Source organism: Pyrus communis, chromosome 6 (assembly GCF_041283825.1).
Source record: "Pyrus communis isolate YQ-2024b chromosome 6, ASM4128382v1, whole genome shotgun sequence".
In the NCBI taxonomy this organism is placed as follows: Eukaryota; Viridiplantae; Streptophyta; class Magnoliopsida; order Rosales; family Rosaceae; genus Pyrus; species Pyrus communis.
This window is the reverse complement of record NC_142570.1, coordinates 1,718,643-1,736,970: the sequence shown is the minus strand read 5'-3', so window position 1 is coordinate 1,736,970 and position 18,328 is coordinate 1,718,643. Positions and strand designations below refer to the sequence as shown.

The window sequence follows — 18,328 nt, the reverse complement described above, 5'->3', positions numbered from 1 at the left end:
ATATCGTGACACAGTTTTCCTATAGGAAAGAATAGTCTAAATCCTCAATTTTCAAAATTATCTTCTCGACTATAAGGAACTAAGAAGCATATATGCTGGTTAATTAATTTTTTTTATTTAGAATATTGAATATATAATGTAAGTCACGAAACATATGGATTTATTCTTTCCAGGACAGAAAACTAACCATTTGGAAATATTAATTAGGGAGCTTTACATAGAGAGACAAATTTTTTTACTATATTTCAAGGAACTCCACTAGTTTTTAAACATGTTAATGAGAGACAAAAACATAAAAACTACTAAAGCCTAGTCAAAAAACATTTAAACAATATTTTAAAATATCAACCATACCCTCTAAGGCTTTATGGTTGTTAATAAAATCTAACCCTCACAACTCTAACAAAATTAATATGTGCCAAAAGCTCAACTTATTCTCGACTATTTATGCATGATCAGTTTTGAAACTATATGCAGACTCAGTTTATATCCTTTTATTACTAGAATCAATTCAATCTGTCCTCAACCATTTTTATAGAATCAGTTCAATCAGCCCTTGACCATTTTTCATAGAATCAGTTCAACCCGTTTTTGACCATTTTTGCAGAATGAGTTCAACTCGTATTGGACAACTTTTGCAGAATCAGTTCAACCCGTCTTCAATTATTTTTGCAGAATTAGTTCAACCTGTCCTTGAATATTTTTGCAGAACCAGTTCAACTAATCTTTGACCATTTTTGCAGAATCAGTTCAACCCGTCCTCGATCATTTTTGCATAATCAATTCAACCTGTCCTTAATCATTTTTGCAAAATCAGTTCAACCCCATGATCATTTTTGCAGAATCAGTTCAACCTATCTTCGACTATTTTTGTAGAATCAGTTCAACTCGTCTTCAATCATTTTTGCATTTTGTGCAGAATCAGTTCAACTTGTCTTCAATTATTTTTGCAAAATTAATTCAACCTGTCTTCGATCATTTTTTTAGAATTAGTATAACACGTAAATATAAATATATTTTTTTCATCATCATAAATGTAAAGAAGAGAATTGCTAGCAAGACTCGCCGCTAAAGAGAGTCCCACACGAGTCGCTGAACACCTGTTCTGCAACTTAAAGCATTTAATTGCAATGCGGGGCCATTTTAAGAGAAGTAAAATAAAAATAAGAGAAACTGGAAAACTATCCATTTTGGGCCCATTGTTTTCACCTTCATCACCCTTCACCGTCTTTAAGCAATATTGCAACACAGTCTCCACCTTCAACCAAAGTGGTTCCACCACCACCATACTAACCCCTTTTTTTTTCTTTCAATTTTCGTTTCTTAATTTTTCTTCTTTGTATAATTTACAATTTAATTTTATAAAGCAATTAAGAGATTCCAATTAAAACATCGTGGTTTGCTACACATTTCAAACTTGGTTTTGATGTCTCCCTGCACATTTGAAATCTGAAAGGTGGTGATAAGCAGTGAGTTGAATCAAAACCTCTTATATGAACCTAGTGTGCAAGTTTAGACGAAGAGAGAAAGGGGCTTGGCTGGGTGAGGACTAAGGAGATATGGGAGTGCCAATGGTGTATTGGGTGGGTGGAAGTTTTATTGACGGTTTGCCGATGGCGGAGCGAAGTGGGGTGGGTGGGTGGAAGTCTTATTGATGGTTTGTTTCCTTCAAAGTTCATATAAATTCTAATTTGATGAGATAACAGAAGAAAAAATGTCTGATCTTGAAATGAAGAATGTACGCGGAGATGAGATGACCAAATTGCCAGGCGAGAGACCTTTAACTGCATACTCACTTTCATATCCTCCAACTACTAAAGGGTAATTTTTAGCATAATCAATTTGTATAGAGTAATTGTGTAACTTACACTCTAGAGAAAGAAAAAAAGAGCAATGATGTCATCTATCACATGTATTAACTTTTGTCTTTCCTTGAAATATTTAGAAAATGTTGTCTCAATATAACATTAAGCATTAAAAGTATACTTTGTGTGTAATTTTTCCTATTAATTATCCCCTTTTTTTTTACAATATTAATTAATTATCCTGATTGAAAAGAAAAGCATACGCAGCTGCAATTAATATTCGTCTGATATGCAAAATTCCAGAAATTATATATGCATTCATGAAATGTAGAATATAATGCAAATTGCAGTTAAAAATTACCTCATTTCCATAAAAAAAAATTTCTCTATCAAACCACTTGTCTTATAAAAACCGACTTGGTACTTGGCATTTGGTATTAAAAGATATTTTTAGTTGCCAACTTATAGCAGCAACGGGGAATAAAGAGTGTGAATGTAATACTCAGTTGTAGAGAGAAAAGTGTACTGTATGTGGAACCAATGAATATAGCGTGCACTCTTTTTTCTTCTTTGCTGCTATGTATAATTTGGCCACTAGAACTCTCTTTTAATACAAGTACTAAAAACTTATGTGTGTGGAAACTTCATATAAGAGGGATCTTGTTGTATTGTTCATGAAGCAGATACTCGATGCATCATTCATTTTGTGGTTATCATGTCAATATTGTGTTTAAGGATATCGCTATGGAAATATATTTGGCGGCAGTAATTGTAGTTTACTACACCAATGAATGTTGTTGTACCTATTGTCAACTGTCCTAATATGATATGTTGTCGAGTATCCCTCTTCATTTACAGTGGAGTGGAATTCCTCTTAAAAAATTGTGCATATATATAATTATATTAATATTATATACATATTAGTTGAAACATTCAACTAGTTAACAAGGATCTATTGAAGCAATATGATTTGCCCATTGATTTTATTTAGGATGTTTCGTGCGGTTGAAGAGGCCATGTGCTCAACGAATATATAAACCACTATTAATTAAGGTCAACCTAGTTATGGTCTTCGCTAGAGATTATAGTTTGGTGGGTCAAGCTCTCAATTCCAAAGCTAAAAAGGGCGGCTCCTCCACTAGCAACCAAAATATCTGTTACAATTTGCAGACACTTTGCGCTAGCTGCCAGCATTTTTTTTGCATTTTGTAAGAATCTAATGACATTCTGGTCAAAGTAAACTCTTCTGCAATTCCATGCACTGCATTATTATCCACCAGACACCAGACAGTGAGCACCACGACTTTCCCACGACAAGTATTGAACTTAATTGAACAAATCCATATAATATATCCCTCTCTCACGTAAAGAAGGTATCTGTGGAACAAAGTCTCCTATCAGAAATTTGACTAAGTAAACTTACATTGAGGAGTTGTACTGTATACATGTGACTAAGTTTGACATCGATATTAAGATTATTTTTTTTTGTTAGGGATTTCTTTTTTCTCGTAAGATCATTGACTTTCAATAGCTTTGTGAATAGCTGTTTGTATGTATGACTTTGATATATATCCTGATAGAAATCCCACAAGTAGGGTTTTGTTAATTAGTAAGAAGCTTCCTCTGTTGGATAATGGCCAAATGTTTTCTTGTTTTGTGGCTTGTTTTGTGGCTTAAATTGCTCCATGTTTTGTGGCTTTTTCAAAGCCATATTTTGTGGGAGAAGGCTTGGATTAAGAAAAGTATAAAAAGAGAGCATTTGGCAAAACAAGGATACGGATGAGAGAAGGAAAGCATCCAAAAGAGATGGTGTGAGCATTTGGCTCTACCATGGGCATGGGTGAGAGAAATCAAGAGAGCTAGAGTGAAAGATCTCTTGTGAAAGAACTCTTGGGGTAGAGTGAGGCTCTTGGGAAAATTCTGTGAGTGGGTGTACAAGGGTTATGGGATTGGGTTATGTCGATTTAACTCATGTGTAACTTGTACTGTTTTTCTCATAGTGAAGAGCAATATCTCTCCGAGGACGTAGGCAGGTTTTTGCCGAACCTCGTAAATTTCTCTGTGTCTTTATTTCTTGTATTTTAAACTATTCAACTGTGTGTGATTTTGGTGAGGTTGTAATCTGAATCTCGGTTCCGCACTAACGAACGGGCCAAGGCACAACATCCTCAATTGCACAACATGTTCCTTTCATTAGTTGGTGTGGCATATATATATATATATATATATATATATATATATATATTACACACACACACACACACACACATATATATATATATATATATATTAATGTTCAGCATGCAACTATTGTTTTCATCCGCAGCTCCCTATCTCTATATATCTCTATTTCTCTGAGATCCCATCAAAAAGAAAAATTAGAGAGGGAGTAGCTTGCTAGGCTAATGGGAAATCCAGAAGGAGAGCCGTCTGCGTACGAGGGTGATTATGAACCCTACCAACCTCAGGTAGAGGTGGAGTATGAGTTACAAGCTGATCAACAATTTCAAAACCAACAAGTGCCTGAAACCACCAGCCAAGACCAAAACCAACAAGATCAATACCAACCACCACCACAACCGCCACCCAGTGCATCTCAAAATAATTATGACCCTCAAGCACAAGCACAAGCACAATCACAACAAGGAGTCCTCCAACAACTAACGCCATCTCAGCCTCAGCCGGTAGGCTTCCCACCACCACAAGGTCCTCCACAACAAAACCCCTACCAGACTCCAACGCCTCAGCCAGCGCAATTCCCTCCTCAAAGCCCGCAACAGTTCCCACCACAAAACCCACAATTCCACCAACAAGCTGTTGGAAATTCAAATCAAAAAAAGGGTGCTACTAGCTATTGTTGAAAATCAATGTCAAAGTTAGGCATGGAAAGTTAGGCAATATTAGGTATGGTTGAATAAAAATTATTAGGTGCAATTAATGTGTTTTGTGTGGTAATAAATAATCTTAGTTTAATCATTTGGTTTGCTATAAATACCCAAGTTCTCAAGCATTGTAAATCATCCCATCAAAATCCCACTTCCAATTGTGAAGAAGCTTGTAAGCTTTCTTATTCCAATAGTTTGTAAACCTTTTTCATATATCAAAGTCCAAGTGTTTTGCCAAAGCTTGTTGCTTCCCTCCTTTCTCTATTTCTTTCTTTGTCCAATTTTATTTGAGAGTGCAAAGAGAAAGAGGTGTGATAGAGTTTGTAAACTTATCACCCACATATTTTGGTATTGAGTTAGTAAACTGTCAAATACCAACAATTGGTATCAGAGCCAGAATACCATTCTGGCAGGTGCAGCAGTTATGGCGTCCAACTTAGTGCAACTCCAAGTTCCCACATTGAAGAAAGAAAATTATGAAAGATGGTGCATCCAAATTCAAAGCATTGTTTGGATCACAGGAGCTATGGGAAGTTGTCAGTAGTGGGTATGTTGTACCCACTGCCGAGCAAGAAGCCGTATATACTGCGGATCAAAGGAACACTCTCAAGGACTTACGAAAGAAGGACCAAAAGGCGTTGTATCTTCTATACCAGGGTTTGGAAGATTCAACGTTCGAGAAGGTTGCAGAAGCAACAACGAGCAAGCAAGTATGGGATACACTCAGTACAATCTACAAAGGAGTAGATCGAGTCAAGAAAGTGAGGTTACAATCACTTCGAGCAGATTTTGAAACTGCTCATATGAATGAAGGGGAGAGCATCTCCGACTATCACTCAAGGCTCATTGTGATAGTAAATCAGATGAGGAGAAATGGCGAGAGACTCGATGAAGTACGAGTTGTGGAGAAGATACTCCGGTCACTCACATCTAAGTTTGAGCATGTGGTGACTGCCATTGAGGAATCCAAGGATTTGGAGGTGATGAGCGCAGAAGAGCTACTAGGATCCCTCCTAGTTCACGAGCAACGCATTCAGAAGAATGCAAGCCCCACAACGCTAGAGCAAGCTTTGGAGTCAAAGTTGAATATTGACAAACCAAATAAAGGTCGTGGGCAGTGGAACTCACGTCGTGGGAGCTCATCCAACCGTAGCCGAGGACGAGCCCGAGGAAGAGGTCGAGGCTATGCACAAAATCAAGGTCAGTCTCAGGAGTGGAGATCTACTCAAGGAAAGGCGCATATCCAGTGTCACAACTGTAAGCAATATGGACATTTTGCCAATGAATGTTCACATAAAAATGGTGAGCATGTCAACATGGCAGAATCAAGTGGAAATACTGATGAAGAACTTACAGTCTTACTAGCACACCATGATTCCAGTAGCCAACAAGATGTTTGGTATTTGGACTCTGGTGCCAGCAATCACATGTGTGGAAAGAAGGAGTTTTTTGCCAAACTCAAAGAAGGGGCCTATGGATCTGTAAGTCTTGGTGACTCCTCAAAGTTGCCAGTTGAAGGCAAAGGGAAGATCAAGATCATCCAGAAGGATGGAAGAGAAGAATACATCTCCGATACCTACTACATACCAGGTATGAAGAGCAACATTCTGAGCATTGGTCAACTGCTCCAGAAAGGGTACATTATACATATGGAGAACATGCTTCTCACTCTCAGGAATGCAAGGAGAAAGCTTATTGCACGTGTTCGAATGTCAAAGAACCGGATGTTTCCGTTGAATTTGAACACAAAGATTGGAAGCTGCAACATCGGTGTAATGGAAGATGAGTCATGGAAATGGCATCTTCGATTTGGCCATCTTAATTTCAATGGCCTAAAGTTGCTGTCAAGTGGAGGAATGGTTCGTGGTCTACCCCAGATTGAAGCCACACGCCAAGTATGTGAAGGTTGTGTGCTTGGCAAGCAAGCACGACTATCGTTCCCTGTTGGTGATACATGGAGAGCAAAGGCACCACTGCAGTTGGTGCACACAGATATATGTGGTCCATTGGATCCCATGTCTTATGGAGGTAATAGGTATTTTATTACCTTCATTGATGATTTCAGTAGAAAGACTTGGGTCTATTTTCTCAAGGAGAAGTCAGCTGCCCTAAAAATTTTCAAGGAGTTCAAGGCACTCACAGAGGCAGAAAGTAACCACAAGCTTGTGGCTGTGAGATCAGATAGAGGTGGAGAGTACACCTCCAATGCTTTCCAAGCATACTGCAAGGAGCAAGGAATTAGGCATCAACTTACTGCTGCCTATACCCCACAGCAAAATGGGATAGCCGAAAGAAAGAATCGAACCATCCTTGACATGACAAGGTCCATGCTTAAGGAGAAGAATTTGCCAAAAGAGTTATGGGCAGAAGCTGTAGCTTGTTCGATTTATTTGTTGAATCGATGTCCAACAAAGAGTGTCAAGAGGATGACACCACAAGAGGCTTGGAGTGGATACAAGCCGAATGTTACACACCTAAGAATTTTTGGGTGTGTTGCATATGCTCAAGTTCCAGAAGCCAAGAGGAGGAAACTTGATGATAGAGGTGAGAAGTGTGTGTTTGTGGGCTATAGTGAAGAGTCCAAGGCATACAAGCTCTACAACCCACTAACTGGCAAACTAGTGGTTAGTAGAGATGTCATCTTCAGTGAGGAAGAGACATGGACGTGGAACAACAAAGAAGTCAGTAAAGAGAAGATCGTCTCCACTGATTTTGAAGAACCAGAAGTTGTACCACCGATTGAGCAACAGCCTGCTCAAACAATCACAACAACTCCAGTGCACAGAATTGCAAGGAGTGGTCCTACATCTAGTGAGGAAAGCAGCTCCTCAACTCCAGTGAGGTTAAGGAGTCTCACAGAGATTTATGGACAAGAAGAAGAAGAAGAAACCAACCTTTTCTGCTTGTATGCAGACCACGAGCCTTTCTCATTCAATGAAGCTATGGAAGAAGATTGTTGGAAGAAAGCCATGGAAGAAGAGATCCATGCCATCGAGAAGAATGACACTTGGGAGCTGACAAAGCTCCCACCAAATCAGAAGGCTATTGGTGTCAAGTGGGTTTACAAGATCAAACGCACTGCAGATGGGAGTGTGGATCGATACAAATCAAGGCTTGTAGCAAAGGGCTACAAACAGAAGTATGGAGTGGACTATGATGAAGTCTATGCTCCAGTTGCGAGACTTGACACGGTAAGATTGCTAATCTCTCTTGCCGCACATCATAAATGGAAAATTTATCAACTAGATGTCAAGTCAGCCTTCCTTAATGGAGTACTTGAGGAAGAAGTGTACGTGGAACAACCGGAAGGCTTCCAAGTACAAGGAGAAGAAGATAAGGTGTATCGTTTGAAGAAGGCTTTGTACGGCCTCAAGCAAGCACCACGAGCTTGGAACTCAAGGATCGACAACTACCTTCACCAAAATGGATTTCAGAAATGTCCATACGAGCATTCAGTTTACATGAAGAATGGTGAAAAAGGGGAGTTCTTAATTATTTGTCTCTATGTAGATGATTTATTGTTTACAGGAAACAATGAGGCAATGTTCCATGAGTTCAAGCAATCCATGTTCAGTGAATTCGAGATGACTGACAATGGATTAATGTCATACTTTCTTGGCATAGAAGTGAAGCAAGAAAGTGATGGTATCTACATCTCTCAACAAAGGTACATGAGAGACATATTGAAGAAGTTCAATATGGACAAGTGCAACACTGTCAATACCCCAGTCGCAACTGGATTGAAGCTGTCCAAAGGAGGAGAGGGTGAGTTTGTAAACTCAACAGTGTACAAAAGCCTCGTTGGAAGCCTAAGGTACCTTACAATCACAAGACCTGATATAGTTTATGGTGTTGGACTCGTGAGTCGATACATGGAAACACCAAGGGAGTCTCATTGGCTGGCCGCCAAGAGAATTTTGAGGTACATAAGAGGTACTCTAAACTATGGTCTATTTTATAATTTTGGTGAAGATGCAAAATTATTTGGTTATTCAGATAGTGATTGGGGAGGTGACCAAGATGAAAGGAAAAGCACAACTGGCTATGTGTTTTTTCTAGGATCAACAGCTTTCTCATGGACTTCAAAGAAGCAATCAATTGTTGCTTTGTCATCATGTGAAGCCGAGTATGTTGCTGTAGCCTCAACCGTGTGTGAGGCAATTTGGTTAAGAAATCTGTTGAAGTCAGTGTGTCATCCACAAGTGGAATCGACTGTGATTCACGTAGATAACGTGTCTGCAATCAAACTTGCAAAGAATCCTGTTCAACATGGAAGGAGCAAGCACATTGATACCAGGTTCCATTTTCTAAGGGACCATGTGAAGCAAAAGACAATTGAACTTGTCTACTGTCACACCAAGGAACAAGTGGCAGACATCTTCACAAAGCCATTGCCAATTGAAACATTCCGGCTACTGCGTGAAATGCTAGGAATGAAGGCGTTTTGATTTGAGGAGGTGTGTTGGAAATTCAAATCAAAAAAAGGGTGCTACTAGCTATTGTTGAAAATCAATGTCAAAGTTAGGCATGGAAAGTTAGGCAATATTAGGTATGGTTGAATAAAAATTATTAGGTGCAATTAATGTGTTTTGTGTGGTAATAAATAATCTTAGTTTAATCATTTGGTTTGCTATAAATACCCAAGTTCTCAAGCATTGTAAATCATCCCATCAAAATCCCACTTCCAATTGTGAAGAAGCTTGTAAGCTTTCTTATTCCAATAGTTTGTAAACCTTTTTCATATATCAAAGTCCAAGTGTTTTGCCAAAGCTTGTTGCTTCCCTCCTTTCTCTATTTCTTTCTTTGTCCAATTTTATTTGAGAGTGCAAAGAGAAAGAGGTGTGATAGAGTTTGTAAACTTATCACCCACATATTTTGGTATTGAGTTAGTAAACTGTCAAATACCAACACAAGCAAACTATCAGCAGCCTAGGCCTGCACAGTTTCCACCCCAACCCCAGAATAATATGCAAACCAATCCAAACCCCAATCCCATGTATGCAAATGTGCTTAACCAACCTGGGGCGGCCTACCCTCCACAAGGACCACAACCAATGAGCATGGGGAACCAACGACCTCCAGCACAGTTTCTTCCCCAATCTCCAGCACAATTTCCTCCCCAATCTCCAGCACAATATCCTCCCCAGTCTCCGGCACTATATCCTCCCAAATCTCCAACGAATTATAATCAACAATATCAGAAGCCGGCAGTGCAATTTTCCACACAGAATCAACAATACCAACAACAGCAGCCTAATAATGGTTATGCTGCTCAAGGGGTTCCAATGCAGCCGAGTCCTTACCAGCAGAATGTTGGCACTGAGCCCTGGAGTTCTGAGTTATTTGATTGCATGGATGATCCAATGAATGGTACGTACGTACATACGTACATATCTTAGGGCTTGTTTGTGACTGCTTTAATTTGTAGAAAACACTTTATTAGAAACACGCACGTTACTAAAAATTGAAGTTTTTTCAAGTGCTTCCCTAATGTTCTCCAGAAAGTGAAAGTGATTTTATAACACAAAAGAAATTTTAACTTTATTTTTCCAAATGCGTCAAAACTGTTTTATTGTCCAAAGCACTCTGAACTCAAAAACAGTCACACCCTTATTTATTTCTCCTTCCACATCCAATGTATAGCTAGTTTTCATATTTATGAAACTATGAATGCAGATTTATTAAAAACATTACTATGACATTTCAGCTCTCACAACGGCTTTCGTTCCATGCTTGACGTTTGGCCAGATAGCAGAGGTTGTGGATAACGGCACATCCTGTAAGTTAAATTCCAAAACATAACTCTAATATTCAAACTTCATATCTTGTTACAAGATTTGACTTGAAGTGAGAACTAACCCGAATTGTGCTTGTGATATTGATGTATTTATCCATATTACCGTGTAGCATGTGCGACCAGCGGATTGTTCTACGGATTGATTGCAGCGTTCATTGGGATACCATTCATAATGTCATGCACATATCGCACAAAGCTGCGCAGCAAATACAACCTAATCGAGTCCCCTGCACCCGATTGGATCACCCATTTATTCTGCGAACCCTGCGCTCTTTGCCAAGAGTACAGGGAACTTCAAGTCAGAGGGATTGACCCTTCAATCGGATGGATAGGAAATGTGCAAAGGAATCCCAGCTTGCAGCAGCCGAAGGTTAATATGATGATGCCTCCAATGAACCAAAATATGAGTCAATATTGATTCAAACAAATTAATGTTTGTGATGAACTGTCTCAACCATTTGCAGACTTCTACTAGCGTTTACTTATGCATGCCTCAAGACATTTTCTTTTCCTTCTGTGTTATGTTTACTTTCGTATATTGATAATTGTGGATACTATGAATATGTATCGCTTCCTTACTGCTGTAATATTGGACGATTTTTCATTTTCATGCATTGAAAATTCAAAAGAACGGCTTTTTGTTTTGATGGTTGCTGGAGTCTTTTATTTAGGGAATTGAGATCCTCTCCAGATTTGTGTTTGGAGTCGATAAACTCGGAAATTCGGACCATTTAATTTAAATTTTGTAGCTCCCATTAGCCTATTCCACGACCAATTCCAGACAAAACTAAGCCCTTGAATGGCTCAGAATTCTCTCTCTCTCTTGAATGGTCCGAATTTCTAAAGTTGTCGACTCCAGGCACACATAAATTCAGCCAGAATCACCACTCGTATTTGGGAATATTATTAAGATTTAAATGCAACGTGTGCAGCCGCAAGCTAAGTCTAGTGGTAAGTTGACATATTCATCTTTATACAAGTTGGTAATTTCATTAGGTTAAATAAATAATTACTTGTAATTGATAAAGTACGACAACATTATGTGTCAATGATGTATAAAATTATCCAAATGAAATCTTTTATATAAAAGATGCATACATGAATTAGACCAATTAATCAAAGCAATATGATCATCCCTTCCGTATGAGTTTAATTTTCTCTCCATTCAAATTAGAACAAAAGGTAATTTTGGGTTTTATAATCTCAGACAATTATGTATATTTAGAGACTAGCTTAGCTGGAGTCAATGCTTCTATGCTGTCAACCGTGTTGATAATGTGTGCGTGTATAAATAGAATAGTAAAGTGATACGTTGTCCTTAGTTTTCTCGTCTGTATATAAAAGAGTACTCGTCGAAATTGTTTTGTCCATTGGGTACCATTGATGGTCAAACCCCTCTTCCCTGGACAAAGGGACGCCCTAGGTTGATCTCATATACAGGAAGTCCTCAAGCACAAAACGATCAAATGGAAGATCAACCAAATCAGGCGACACCGCTGGTATTCCACCCTCAAACGTCAAAATTAGCGGCACTACATGTACATGTACAAAAACTCCACCAACATCACCACCAACCTCAACAACTCCCCCCTCCAAATAACCCTAATATAAATTCCCACGTCAACATTGTTAACATACGACCTAGTCCTGATCCCGACGCCGATAATCATCAGGCAAACCCCTCTTCCTCCTCCCACGAAAATGCCGGGACATCACGCTTTGATCATCAGGAATATCATGACCACGATCACGATCATCATCAACAAGCCCGACCATTACATGTAGTACAGATGCCACCCTCAAACCTCAATAGTGCTGATCTCATCTTGCACCAGCAGATTAACAATTGGCCTCACCATAATTACAACGCGCACGCGCCTTCACGTACATATTATCCTCCTCCTCATCATCACCACCGAGCTGCTTCGGCCGATGCGCTTCATCATTATCATCATCGTCACCATCGAGATGCTTCTGCTGATGCAATTTATTATGGTTCACACCAAGTGCTTTTCCCTCCTCCGGCTGCCTACCAAATTGTTCCTCATCAGCAGCTGCAGCTGCAGTATTATAATCATGCTTCTACCGCAAGAAATCAACTCCTGCCAGCGTTGCATTGTAACAGTCATTTTGCTGAAACAGGAGTACCCATCCAAAACATTGAATACGTACCAGTGCTGCTGCCTCTGCCAGGCATCGATGGAACATGGAAAACGGGGCTCTTCGAGTGCATGGAGGATCCCCCAAATGGTACTCCCAAGTCCCAATTTAATTCATCTTCATTTAGTTCCTACTAATTATTTGAAGAATATAAACTACATATAAATTATATCGAATGGTTCCAATTCTACTTACAACGAGGTGAGATGAAAGTTTGGAGACGGTACCGGTGTGGTTAATCGTGGTCTGTTGGCCTTTCTATTTGAAATTTTGACACTATTAATAATATTTCTTATTTTGATTATTTTAGCTATCATGACGCTATTGTGCCCATGCTGGACGTTCGGTCAGATTGCAGAGATCGTCAATAATGGTCGAAGCTGTAAGTCGACTGAATCAATGTTCAACTTTCGTAATTAGCAATACTAACGTCTAGAATACTGGTCTGATTAACTGCTGGCGTGGTGTTTATGTTGTCATTCGTACAGCTTGTGCAGCCAATGCACTGATTTACATGTTGATCATGCTGTGCATCTTTGTGCCATGCTTGCTATCGTGCACATACCGGAAAAAGCTAAGGAACAAGTTCGACCTGCCCGAAAGCCCCGCTCCGGATTGCATCACTCACTTCTTATGCGAGTGGTGTGCTCTCTGCCAAGAACATAGGGAGCTCCAGCTCAGAGGCCTAGACCCTACTTTAGGTACCAGAGTTCAACATACTTACGAAGCAATATTCTAAACTTCTCTAGCATACGAAAATGAGATTCTAAAAGCAGACGGATTGAAATCAGGTGTTTCATATCTGAAATTTTTGTATGTTGTAGGATGGGTAGGAAACTTGGAGCAAATTCAGAGGATGCAGCAAAAGCGGCAAGCTGCTATGAGTCCGCCAACGACCCAAAGAATGACGGGCTATTGACCAAAACATGAAGTATGGCCTCATCGATCGTGCCTCATGCTCGTCGTGATTTTTGTTCCACCGATGAAGAAGATGGTTCAGTTTCCTGTTTGACTTGCCAATAGAGGGGTGGCGAAGAGGGATGGACCATCAATGTATATACCGATCGATGTGAATGAAAATTTTGTACGAAGGGACAAATTTCACACAACTACTCCACCACAATCCAATCTCCGGCAAAATCAACAGGACATCGTAATTGAAAAAAGTTGAGGTTCCACCACAAAACCAATTGACAATATAGAGAGTAGTTCAATTATTTATAAGCACAGGCGAGCTCTCTTCTTTCCTGGATGTGGAACCATACTTTCAACACACTCTCACATGTGACGAATTTTCAAGCCTAATACATGGATAACACAAATCAGTTGACGTGCTGCAAGTGTGGCCGTTTGGCATCGCATACGAGACAACATGCTCTGTCCATGAAAAAAGTGGGAGTTCGACCATAGAACTAATTGGCTATATGAGGATTAGATCAATTACTTAGAAGCGCATGCAACGTCCCTTGCGAAAGTAATACTCAACAGTTGCGGCTTAAAAGTACCAAACCAAGCAAACTTGCAAGCGCACAGCATCGAGCAAGAAATACTATTTTGTATAATACTGTAGAAATGGGACAACAGAAAAACACCCCCAACTTCTCTTCGTTTTTGTATTTAGCTTGAACAAGTAAATTTTACAACTCAGAATATACGCAGGTAGGCACAACGTATAGCAACCGCAAAAGTACTGTTTCTCTTTTTCTTTTCTTATTATTATTTTTTTTTGAAAAACAAAACCTATGAAATTTAATATTCGGCGTAAATACACAAATGCACAAAGAACTTAGATGTTTATGGTGGCTTCCCAAAGCCTAAGAAGTCCATTACGACTGCCACTGCATATCCTTTTCCGCTCGAGGTCCGTAGCAATACATCTTACCTGGATAGCACAAGAAAGGGATTAAAACTGGGGATGCAATAGCCATCGACAATAAATCATCGATATCGAGACCTCTACCCAATCATTTACGATGATATGCACTACATGCACAAGTAAAGGTAAAACCGAAAAGAAAGGGATGTTTGCTTGCAGGAATAAAATGGCCCAGTGCAGGTAAAGTCAGAAATTCATACCACAGCAACTGTTCTTTGTGGTGTTCGATATAGTTGCCACCCGGCCATTTTTGATCCCGTGCCAGAGAAGCTACCAAGTCTCTCTTGAGGACGATGAAAAAGAGACATGGAATTATCAGCTGCTCCAATTCCTAACCAGTGTTCCGTAGCATTGATGGACAATACAGCAGCAGTGTGGACAGTAACATTTTTTACGCATTTTATACCTCCTGCATACAAGCAACAGCAGCATTGAAAAAGGCTTTACTTTTAATTGGGATATATGCATCTCCATCTGACAGTAATTCGAAGGGAAACTTAATCGCTTCTACAACTCTTGACATAATTATGTGATTAAATTTACGATCTTGTAGAATCCAACCTACACCATTTTGTATTCCCTTGAACTTTTTCAATACTATAGCCGAACATGAAAGAATGAATGAAAATTCTCTGAGTCCAGAGATTAAATGCTCTTACCCTCAACATTTTCCCAAAAGCGGAGTAGCCCATCAGTTGATGTCGAAGCCACTACAAGTGAAGAAGTGGAAGACCATGAGGATGTTGAAGAAGTTGAACTTGAAGATTCTATTCAAGTTGAAGAGCAAGTTTCACCTCAAGAGTCTATTGCTAAGAACAAAGGAAAAAGACAAATTACCAAGCCAGCTCGGTATAGTGACTATGTTGCTTTTGCTCTTCCTATTATCACTGATGAGATTCCATCCAATTTTGAGGAAGCCATTGAGAGTGAGGAAAATGAGAAGTGGTGCAATGCCATGGGTGACGAGATGAATTCTCTCATGAAAAACAAGACTTGGGAGTTAGCTAAATTGCCTAAGGGTAAGAAAGCTATTGGTTGCAAATGGGTGTATGCCAAGAAGGAAGATGTTGCTGAGAAAAGCAATGTCAGATTCAAAGCAAGATTAGTTGCTAAAGGGTATGCACAAAAGGAGGGCATTGACTACAATGAAATCTTTTCTCCAGTTGTGAAGCACTCCTCAATTCGCATTATGTTAGCTCTTGTTGCACAATATGATCTTGAACTTGTGCAACTTGATGTGAAGACGGCTTTCCTACATGGTGATTTGAATGAAGAGATTTATATGTGTCAACCGGATGGGTATAAAGTGAAAGGGAAAGAAAATTTGTTTTGCAAGTTGAAGAAATCACTTTATGGCTTGAAGCAATCTCCAAGACAATGGTATTTGAGGTTTGATAAATTTATGAGAGGCCAAAATTATTCTAGAAGTCAATATGATCATTGTGTGTACTTCAAGAAGTTGCAAGATGGGTCTTTCATTTATTTATTGATATATGTTGATGATATGTTGATTGCCTCAAAGAATGTCGAAGAGATTGAGAAATTGAAGAAGCAAATGAAGAATGAGTTCGAGATGAAGGATCTTGGTGAAGCAAAGAAGATCCTTGGCATGGAGATCACTAGAGACAGAGAAAAAGGTTTGGTATGCTTGAATCAAAGACAATACCTTGAGAAGTTGATTCGGAAGTTTGGAGTTCATGATTCAACCAAACCGGTTAGTAACCCTTTGGCTCCTCATTTTAAATTAAGTTCTCTACAGTGTCCTAAAACTGATAAAGAGAAGCTGCAAATGAAAGATATACCATATGCAAATTTGGTTGGTAGTTTGATGTATGCAATGGTATGCTCTAGACCGGATATTGCTCATGCAGTTGGCATGGTGAGTCGATATATGCATAATCCAGGTAAAGAGCATTGGCAAGCAGCTAAATGGATATTGAGATATCTCCATGGTACTCGAGACGTTGGTTTATGCTTTGAGAGAGATGACTCTGGTATTGGTCATTTTGCAGTTGGTTATGTTGATTCAGATTATGCAGGTGATCTAGATGGAAGGAAGTCTACTACAGGCTATGTATTTACTATGGCTAAAGGGCCAGTTTGTTGGAGGTCCATTTTGCAGTCGTCTGTTGCTTTGTCTACTACAGAGGCTGAATATATGGCAGTTGCTGAAGCTATAAAGGAGGCCATTTGGATACATGGGCTGATTAGAGATTTGGGGGTTGATCAGAAGCAGGTGGAGGTGCATTGTGATAGTCAGAGTGCCATTTATTTGGCTAAGTATCAGGTTCATCATGCGAGGACCAAGCACATAGATGTGCGTTATCATTTTGTTCGTGAAGTTGTTGGTGAAGGAGAAATCATTCTCCAGAAGATTCCAACTAAAGACAACCCCGCTGATATGTTGACTAAGGTTGTTGGTGTAGCCAAGTTTGTTCATTGCTTGAACTTGGCTCACATTTTGCCTATATAAAGAAGGCGTTGAGCAGTAGGAGTTTTGGAGCATTTGGCTCGGCATGAGTTGTTCTCTTGCTAGTGATTGGGAGTGTTTTTTGTGTTGATTGTGTTGGTTGGCTTATCATGGCGTTTTCGGAACTTGGCCAAGGTGGAGATTGTTGAATAATTGGCCAAGTGGCCAAGTGGACAAGTCCAAGAAAACTTTAGATTAAACAAACCAAAGTGGAGACAACACATTCCTTGTTTTGGGGAGGAAAATAAGGGAAAAGACCTTTGCTTTTGAAAATGTTTTGTTCTCTTCTTCAACACCCGTGAGTGTTGTTTCATTAAAAAAAAAGATAAGTTGGTTTTGGAAAAGAGAGAGAAAGTGTGAGCTCATTTGTTTTCGGTTGAGAAGAAAGAAGAGAGAAGAAAGAGCTTTTCTTCAGAGAGCAAGGGAGAGTTGCAGAGAGCCTAAAACAGAAGAAGAAAGTTGTTGCTTCAATTGGTTAGTAATCATCCACCAAAGTAGTTGTTGTTGTAATAGCTTTGAGCTATATGTATAGAGAAGAAATTATTCATTATATTTCTTCCTCTATTTGTTTCTTTGGTGTGTGAGAGCTATTGGGTGTATTGGGTTTTTGGGTTGTGAGATTGCCAACACTTTGTAAACTCTCATTTGGTTGATAGTGGATTATTGGGTGAGCTCCTACTGCTCCGAGGACGTACTCCAGTTACACTGACTGTTGAGGAACCTCGTTAAAATCTTGGTGTCTTTTATATTTTGTTCTTGCACTATATTTGATATATTTCCTGTGGGTTAGCTTGAGTTGGTTCCAAAATTGATTTGGTGCTATCCTAGCACAACAGTAGGATGGGTAGGAAACTTGGAGCAAATTCAGAGGATGCAGCAAAAGCGGCAAGCTGCTATGAGTCCGCCAACGACCCAAAGAATGACGGGCTATTGACCAAAACATGAAGTATGGCCTCATCGATCGTGCCTCATGCTCGTCGTGATTTTTGTTCCACCGATGAAGAAGATGGTTCAGTTTCCTGTTTGACTTGCCAATAGAGGGGTGGCGAAGAGGGATGGACCATCAATGTATATACCGATCGATGTGAATGAAAATTTTGTACGAAGGGACAAATTTCACACAACTACTCCACCACAATCCAATCTCCGGCAAAATCAACAGGACATCGTAATTGAAAAAAGTTGAGGTTCCACCACAAAACCAATTGACAATATAGAGAGTAGTTCAATTATTTATAAGCACAGGCGAGCTCTCTTCTTTCCTGGATGTGGAACCATACTTTCAACACACTCTCACATGTGACGAATTTTCAAGCCTAATACATGGATAACACA

The 18,328-nt window shown here is 39.4% G+C and overlaps 2 protein-coding genes and 1 long non-coding RNA gene across 3 annotated transcripts; 2 read left to right on the top strand and 1 right to left on the bottom strand.

Moving 5' to 3' along the window:
• The first annotated feature begins 4,100 nt into the window (after positions 1-4,100).
• LOC137711711 (uncharacterized) lies at positions 4,101-11,129 on the top strand. Its single transcript, XM_088695340.1, has 4 exons — positions 4,101-4,646; positions 9,605-10,060; positions 10,398-10,469; positions 10,598-11,129. The coding sequence occupies exons 1-4, from the start codon at positions 4,211-4,213 to the stop codon at positions 10,903-10,905; spliced, it is 1,272 nt and encodes a 423-aa protein (XP_088551466.1). The 5' UTR covers positions 4,101-4,210; the 3' UTR covers positions 10,906-11,129.
• Positions 11,130-11,862: 733 nt separating this feature from the next.
• Positions 11,863-14,334, top strand: LOC137710591 (uncharacterized). The gene is made up of 4 exons (XM_068449659.2): positions 11,863-12,737; positions 12,958-13,029; positions 13,136-13,348; positions 13,472-14,334. Exons 1-4 carry the CDS (start codon positions 11,954-11,956, stop codon positions 13,564-13,566), a joined length of 1,164 nt encoding a protein of 387 aa, XP_068305760.2. The 5' UTR covers positions 11,863-11,953; the 3' UTR covers positions 13,567-14,334.
• On the bottom strand, positions 14,235-15,222 carry LOC148696097 (uncharacterized). The gene is made up of 3 exons (XR_015963321.1): positions 15,183-15,222; positions 14,724-14,932; positions 14,235-14,529 (listed from the first exon to the last, which is right to left on the bottom strand). It is a non-coding gene; the product is annotated as an uncharacterized LOC148696097 (long non-coding RNA).
• Positions 15,223-18,328: the final 3,106 nt, after the last annotated feature.

What these genes read in the sequence shown, in the direction of transcription:
- LOC137711711 (XM_088695340.1), top strand. Translation starts at nt 4,211, where the DNA reads ATGGGAAATCCAGAAGGAGAGCCGTCTGCGTACGAGGGTGATTATGAA. An exon ending in CATGGATGATCCAATGAATG is followed by an intron (nt 10,061 to 10,397) that starts GTACGTACGTAC and finishes ATGACATTTCAG; the next exon opens with CTCTCACAACGGCTTTCGTT. An exon ending in TGTGGATAACGGCACATCCT is followed by an intron (nt 10,470 to 10,597) that starts GTAAGTTAAATT and finishes ATTACCGTGTAG; the next exon opens with CATGTGCGACCAGCGGATTG.
- LOC137710591 (XM_068449659.2), top strand. Translation starts at nt 11,954, where the DNA reads ATGGAAGATCAACCAAATCAGGCGACACCGCTGGTATTCCACCCTCAA. An exon ending in CGTCAATAATGGTCGAAGCT is followed by an intron (nt 13,030 to 13,135) that starts GTAAGTCGACTG and finishes TCATTCGTACAG; the next exon opens with CTTGTGCAGCCAATGCACTG. An exon ending in AGGCCTAGACCCTACTTTAG is followed by an intron (nt 13,349 to 13,471) that starts GTACCAGAGTTC and finishes TGTATGTTGTAG; the next exon opens with GATGGGTAGGAAACTTGGAG.